The sequence below is a fragment of the Pollachius pollachius genome (assembly GCF_949987615.1).
Source record: "Pollachius pollachius genome assembly, chromosome: 13".
In the NCBI taxonomy this organism is placed as follows: Eukaryota; Metazoa; Chordata; class Actinopteri; order Gadiformes; family Gadidae; genus Pollachius; species Pollachius pollachius.
The window spans coordinates 5,268,136-5,276,038 of NC_136946.1; the positions used below are offsets into that span (position 1 = coordinate 5,268,136).

Sequence of the window (7,903 nt, forward strand, 5' to 3'; positions counted from 1 at the left end):
TTTAATGAGAGGGATTTAATCCAATATAATCGAACAATTATATGATCACCATTGGTGTTATATAACGATGAAGGAAGGCTTCTGATGTAGGAGGACCATAGAGAATGTGAATAATTTATTTTATTAAAATGTCTTCTTCTGTCATGTTGAAAGAAAAACGATGTAAAAAAGAACAATAAAAAAAGGAGCAAAGCTTTTGTTTTGCCGCCAGTAACTCATCAAGCGTGATAAATTATTAAAATAAAATCTAGTTGTACAAAATATTCTTTGAGCAGTCTTTCAAATAAATCATTAATTACTTTTTCTTTTTTTATGCAACACTATAAAATAACATCACAAGCTCGCCTCTAAAAAATACAATTCAAAGCTTTGAAGACTTTAATACTGACTCTGATAAGTTCAACCAACAGTACTGTTCCAGTTAGAAAGAAGTGTGTCAACAGTAGCCATACATGAACGGTGCACCACGCTGCCAAACAACAGTGTCTACTCTGCATATTAACACGGGGCTGCCTGCGGTTCTCTAGATGTAATCATTAGGATAACAGAGCATTTAACCAGAAACAAACGCTGACTCAACCCTCAGTGCTAGCAGGGTGCCTACAGATGAAGACACAGGTCCAGCCTGGCTTAGCTCACGCATGGATAGGGACTCCATCTTACTTTCTGAAAATGTCTCAGTTTATCTGTTTGTTTATCTTTAACCTTTTTTATTTTCCTTCTTGTTATTTTCGTTTTTTTTCCCCTGTTTTAATTTTCTTTCTCTTTATTTTCCATTCTTTTGAAATCATGAAGGACAGTTTTTTCCCACCTTGACCATTAAAAACAAGTGAAGTTGAACCGACTGATCAGATATTTAACAGTTGGTCTCTCTTAGGCTTGGAGTGCACCAGTTACCCCTACAGAGAAGACCAGAGTTGGTACAGTCCGATCCGAGGCCGCTTTCAGCTAGTCGGCGGGAAGCAGGAGGATGAAACCATCTTTGCTCTTCTTGAAGTCGGCGATGGTCTGGCCCGCTTTGGTTTCTATGGTGACAAACTTGGGCTTTCCTCGCATGTGGAGCTGGACAGCCGAACGGCAAACCTTCACCGGGAACGGGACCTGCTTCACCCTGTACACACACACATACACACACACACACAAACACACAATAGTATGGTGTTAATGAGGGGTATAAAACGCACACAAACGAGGATATTCAAACTTGCACACAGGCAGAACCCCTCCACAACCACACACACACACACACACACACGCACACACACAGGCACACACACACACAGCATGGTGTTAATGAGGGGTACAAAACGATAGGCAAAAAGATGCAAACAGGCACAACCCCTCCACCACAACCACACTCGTAAACCCACAACACGCAAGTTCCAGAGCTCACTGGGAGCCACACTCCCGGCCACTGGGAACGCTGGCAGCCCGCCCGCTAGGGCCGTAGCATCGTCAGCAACTCTAGGAACACACGCGTGATCATTCACCCCCCCACCACCGCGGTTCACCCTGTCATCCCTTTGAGCTGAGCTCATCACCAGAGGAGTAGGTCAGCTCCGGGGGGCTGCGTAGCGTCGCACACCCGATACGGGACCCCAGGACGGCTGGGAGACAGCGGGGGGGGGGGGGGGGCGGACTCGGACTGGAGGACCTGACCACCAGGAGCTCTGTACACACCTCTGGTGAAGAGAAACCAAACCCTGAGACCACTTGCTGTGGATTAAGAGTCATGTTGGTCCAATTGCGACCTTAATGCACTTATCCCGGGTTTTAGAAAACTGTGGATGAGATGTTAATGCAAAACTCATCCCTCCCTCCCTCCCTCCCCCCACACAGCCCTTCCCAGCACAGGGCTGGGGGAAACCCACTACTAAATGCACATCGGGGGGGGGGGGGGGAGGGGGGGGTAGGTGGCTGTTAACTAAGTTCATCACATGCACTTATTGTCCATTGTTGTGGTGCAACTGACTACTTCCAGTTACACTTACTCGATTCTCTCTGGTTTCACAGCCGGGGGGGTGAAATTAGACGGAAATTCCCCTGAAAGGTCGTAGTGTCATGCGAGTTCAAGCGGTTCAACAAACAAACTACACAACGTATGTGTGTGAGTGTGTGTGTGTGTGTGACACACACACATCCGCACACCACACATCCGCACACCACACAGCCGACTGATGTTGTGTTGAGGGTGCAAATGTAATGATCTGCGTAACAGTTTTGCTGCCCCCGAGACTGTAACCACTCAGACTAACCCCTGTGTGTGTGTGTGTGTGTGTGTGTGTGTGTGTGTGTGTGTGTGTGTGTGTGTGTGTGTGTGTGTGTGTGTGTGTGTGTGTGTGTGTGCGTCTGTGTGTGTGTCATCTGAGTGTTTAGACGTGTCAGCGTGTTGTGCTTTGTGAATGCTGGTGGTTGTTGTGGGTTGGTATCCGGGCAGGATTCTCTGAACCCTCGAACGGGTTCACCCTGAGGCCCCCCATGACAGCTGTGCTCCAGAGTCTCCACCGAGGAGGCCTGGGGATTCACCAGACCCCCCCCACCCCCCACCCCTGGGGTCTGGATGATCAACTGTGTCAACATGGGGCTCTGGACGTGCCTGGACACAGTGGATTACCGAGGATGGGGAGTATCGCCGTGTGTGTGTGTGTCTGTGTGTGTGTCTGTGTGTGTGTGTGTGTGTGTGTGTGTGTGTGTGTGTGTGTGTGTGTGTGTGTGTGTGTGTGTGTGTGTGTGTGTGTGTGTGTGTGTGTGTGTGTGTGTGTGTGTGTGTGTGTGTGTGTGTGCGCAAGAGCTTACAGCTAATGCAGTTCAGTTGCTCAACAGGAGCGCTCTCAATGACACGGATTAGCTGGCGTCGCTTTAGACCTCCGTCCCTCTCTACCGTCACCGGCTCGCTCTCTCTCGCTCTCATTGTCACTCAGTCTCTCTGTCACTCGCTCACTCTCTGTCAGACTCTCTGTCTCGCACTCTCCCTATTAGTCACTCTCTTTCTCAGTTTATCAATCTTTCTCCTGTCTCTACCACTTGTTCCATCTCTCTCTCTCTCTCTCTCTCTCTCTCTCTCTCTCGGGGGTGGATGTCTGCCGGAGCGTATGTGGGCATGTGAAGAGCAATTAGGGGTGTGAGAAACCTGCGCAAGTGGTGTTCATAACCGACGACCCTCCACTTCACAGAACCCCAGACGCAGGCTGACACTTATTCCGGCGGCTGATTAATGTTTAGAACACACTCCCTTACCAGACGCCGTTCTCCTGAGCGGCTGCCAGTGCGTTTAGATACAGGCCATTAAGGAGCAGGTAGGGGTTAGGGGGCGTCTCGAAAAGGACGCCCTCAGGTAGACTGGGAGCATTGGGAATCTAACCCAAGACCTAAAGGCTGGGAGTCGCACACCTTGGCCCACAGGAGGCCTTCAGGTAGACTTTGGGCATTAGGGATCGAACGCAGGACCTTTAGGCTGGGAGTCACACACCTTGGCCCACAGGAAGCCCTCAGGTAGACTTTGGGCATTAGGGATCGAACCCAGGACCTTTAGGCTGGGAGTCTGGGAGTCACACACCCTCCGCTTGCCTCCTGACCAACTCTCGCCACTAACTACCGCCATCCCACCCTTCCCCTCTTCCTCTTGTTTCACCCTCCTCTTCCTCGCGCTCTTTCTCGCCCTCTCCAGCAGGGCAGCCCGTCTATCCAGGTGAACCCCTCAAATCCCTCGCCGACCCAGCCCAAGGTCACTCGCAAAACACCAGAGGGGGGCGTCGCCCGTTGAGGGGGATGTGACGCCCCCCACCCCCCTAAAGCCAGCGGGACGAGCCACCCGCGGTCCGTCTGTCAGGGAGGATCTAATCAGCGCTGTGATCCCCCCCCCCGGCTGAAGGGCTCCCAGCCGGGTTGTGTGCGTGAGGATGAGAGACGGGTCTGTGTTGACTCAGCGCGGGTGGAGTGTGTGTTTGTGTTTGCGCGGCGCTGGCTCCGCTTCCAACACTAGGATGAACCGAATTCTTCAGTGGAGCGAGTTGGGAGACACAGTGTGTGTTTTGGTGTTTGTGTGTTTTGGTATGTGTGTGAATGAGTGAGTGAGTGAGTGAGTGAGTGAGTGAGTGAGTGAGTGAGTGAGTGAGTGAGTGAGTGAGTGAGTGAGTGAGCGTGTGTGTGTTTATGTGCATTGTGTGTGTGTGTGTGTGTTTTGGTGTGTGTGTGTGTGTGTGTTTTGGTGTGTGTGTGTCTGTTTTGGTGTGTACGAGTGTATGTATGTGTTTTAGTGTGTTTCAGGGTGTATCTGTGTGCGTGTGTGTGTGCGTGTCGTCTCTTCTACACGTGTTTAATTCCCATTTCACAGAAGCACCATAAAAAAACAAACACCAAAGCCACCGCCTTGTTAGCATGTCTGGAGCTAACCGGCGTGTGAGCCGACGCGCTCACTCCTGGGTCGACACCCGCGTGCGGCAACGTGACAGCGGGAGGGGGGGGGGGGGGGGTGAAGATTGTTTTACGTTTGTCGCGGATTCACGCATCGAACGGACCCACAAAAACAACACATCGAGCGCGCCTGTCACTCCAGACAGGTCCATCAATAATGGAGCGGCAGGGGTCTCTCGGCGCCGGGGCCCGGCCCCTCACCTTCCGCACGTCAGCCCTGGTCTAACGAGACGGACGCGAGGCAGGGCGGCGGGGTGAGGCTGACGCCCACAGAGAGGGGGGCGTCGGGGGAACACCTGCTGCCCACGCTGGCAGGGCCGACGGACTGGAGACTGGGAGCCGGGGTGGGCGCCCCGGTGGTTCACCGGCTAGAGCGCGTACCGTTAAGGCCTGGGTTCGATTCCTGCCCGTGGTCCTTTGCTGCATGTCTTATTATCTCCCATACTTTCCTGTCTTACTCAACAAAAAGGATAAAACCTTCAAAAATAAATATAATGATAATAAGAAGAGGACTGGATTAGAGATGATGATTGACCGTTGATGAGCGTACGCTTGTTGTAAAGTGCTACCGAGTGTTTGGGTTTGTGGTGAATCCTGAGGTGACACTGTGTTAATATGGATTCATCGCATTCACATGCTGCTTTTCAAGCTGCTCAAAGTGTGGGATGGGACACCTCACACACTACCGGTATGTGCCCCCCCCCCCCCCGTGGAGAGGTGAAGAGGGAGACTATCCAAGCAGAGGAGAACAGGAGAGCATCTCTTCAGTCCATCACAGCTTCTCTCTTCCCTCCCTCTCTCCCTCCCTCCTTCCTCCATCTCTTTCTACCCCCCTCCCTCCCTCTCTTCCTCCCTCCCTCTCTTCCTCCCTCCCTCCATCTCTTCCTCCCTCCCTCCCTTCACCCCCTCCTTCCTCCCTCTCTTCCTACCTGCCACTCTTCCTACCACCTCCCTCTCTCCCTCCCCCCCTCCCTCAGGTCCTTCCCTCACAGTGCCAGCGTCTCCTTCGATCCAGACGTTTAAAGAGTGATGGAAACGACAAAACATCTTAAGTGGGGCGTTTGACGTGAACGTGACAGAAAGGACACAACTCTTGCCACGGGGGATCGGAGTGACACACTTCAAACTTTCTGCCTTTTTTCTCCTCAAAATTCTCAAAAGTCACACTTTATACCTTCCCACCCGAACCCCCAATCATGCCAGCCGCCGCCACTTGTCCCCTGCCCGGCGATGGAAGCACTACAATCAGCCCAAATCTCAATTAGCATTTCCCTCGACTAGTGCATGGCAACCATCGCTGGGGCAACAGCAGCCTCCTGGTCCTCACAGCAGGGGGGTCTTCTGGACCCAGAGCGGTGGGGGGGGGACATGTGAGTCAACATCGTCCTCATGCATCATCTCCACCTTCCCCCGGGCCCTGCAGAGCCACAGGTGGTGGTGGTCCCTACGCACATGTCGACGCCCACCCCCCTGTCTGTGTCACTGGTCGGCGACATCTTAGGGGTAGGGGGACGGGGGGGGAAGAGTTCTAGGAAGAGCGAGGGGAGATTGAGTCCCGCCGTGACAGCAGGGGGGCGGGGGGTTTGAGTCGAGGACATGACAAGTGATTATGGATCTCCGAGGCGGTTGGAGGAAAGCCCAGAAGTGGATCCACTTTGGTTATTATTAACAGTGCTGACGTCAAAGCGTGCGAGTGGCTGTGTGTCACGGCCCTGGCCTGCGCGCTTCCGGCAAAATGACAAGAAAAACAATTACCCGTTTCTTGTTTTCGGCTCTTCCATTAAATGCGTCATTTGTGCTTTAGCAGCGCTTGCGTCAAGCCGTGCGCTTCGACCCTGGTCTACATGCTTCAGGTAAGTGACGAGAAAAACAATTACGATTTCTCGGTACCTGCTATTTTCTATTTTATTTTTTTATTCGTTCATGACCTTTGGAAAATGCAACATCATGTGCCAGCTGCATTGTATTATATTCCACCCCGATGGTTCCATTAAACGATCGTAACGACGATGATTCCATTCCGACGTAGACTCCGAATTCGCCCTCTAGCGCAACATCACCCCGTTAAATGTGAGTTATCGTACTGAGGTTTCCGGTCACATTATAATCGATTCTAGAAGCACACACACACTCCTGTGAGATCAAAGGATAATCAGATTAACCCCGTGCACCAATCAGAGGAGAGGGCACGGAGGGTCACATGATGCGGACAGACTGATGAGAGGCGTGGTTCTGCTGTGTTTTTACGGTTCCGTTCTGCCTACGGTGAAAATAGCAGACCGAGAGCCGACCGAAGATAAAGTTGACGACGACTCCTCGTCGTCAACTTCCTCACGTTGTAAAGACGGCCAGATGTCACCGCCGAACCGGCCAGAGAACACAGACAAAGTGTACATAAGGGGGTATGATTTGGTCGATGTCATTAGGAATTTGTGGAACAGCCCAAAGAAGAGCACAGACTGGGTTTGAAAAGCCTGATTTGGAGGACATCTCAAGATTATAAATGGAAGATTTGGATGAAAATTCCTGGAAAGGATGATGATGGATAATCAAGATGCATAACTGCTACCTCGTTTTCATGAGACACTCAGTCATGGTGTTATGAAAGATGTACACAGAATATCAACACTGTGTGATAGATTTCAGCTAGTGCAGTGTAAGCCCCTTTTTTACAGCCAAAGTTTAACACCAGGCAACATTAAAAAATGTACGCCCCAGCCCTAGGGCAAAACTTGAATAAACTCATTAAAAAGCAAAAGCACGGAAAAAAACGAGACTGAGGACTTCATGGAGAACAGTCTAGCATAACCTATCAGCGTGTAATGTACTCAGCGGGCAGCTAGACCTTTAAAATAAACAGGACGGATTGGAAGATAGCCATTATCTGTGTAGGCGGACTGCGGCTATCCACAGGAAAATAACAGCGGGGGTGGCGCAATGAACACAAGGCTAAGTGTAACAAGATCTGGTCAAGATGCACGGAAATAGAATCTTTTCAGAGGCCATCGGAAGCAGATTGGATGTTATTCACTACAATTTTACATGTGTTGAAAATAATAGAATCTGCACAAACACACACACAGAGACAGAAATAGAGAGCCAGAGAGCCAGAGAGACAGAGAGAAATGATCAACAGTTTAATTTCCTCTGTTTTCTTGCTCAACTGTTAGTTTGTTCGTTGTTCTCCAACAACCTCAGTTGGGCTCCGTTTAGAAACCAGTTGGTTTACAACTAAATAGTTCCTCTATTTCTTTCTAATAGGGTTTTGATACTGTACCACACATGCACACGCAAGCACACACACGCACAAACACACACACACAAACACACACACACACACAAAGGTTACAAAGTAGAGGGTAGTTAAAAGAAACTGTGGAACAGAGGGTGTGTGTGTGTCCGGGGCTGCTGGCAGGCCGGGGCCAGAACAAGCACAATGGGGACAGTCTCTAAGAGTGGGAGGTGAGAGAGAGAGAGAGAGAGAGAGAGA

General features: G+C 50.9%; 1 protein-coding gene across 1 annotated transcript in view; it reads right to left on the reverse strand.

Annotated features, from left to right (window-relative positions):
* Positions 1 to 948: 948 nt before the first annotated feature.
* myo1g (myosin IG) overlaps positions 949 to 7,903 on the reverse strand; it is a gene marked incomplete at its 3' end in the record, with an annotated part of 36,411 nt that continues 29,456 nt past the window's right edge. The window contains exon 20 of the mRNA XM_079749344.1: positions 949 to 1,062. Within this exon, the coding sequence (XP_079605470.1) occupies positions 949 to 1,062 (114 nt within the window). The remainder of the gene's footprint in view (positions 1,063 to 7,903) is intronic.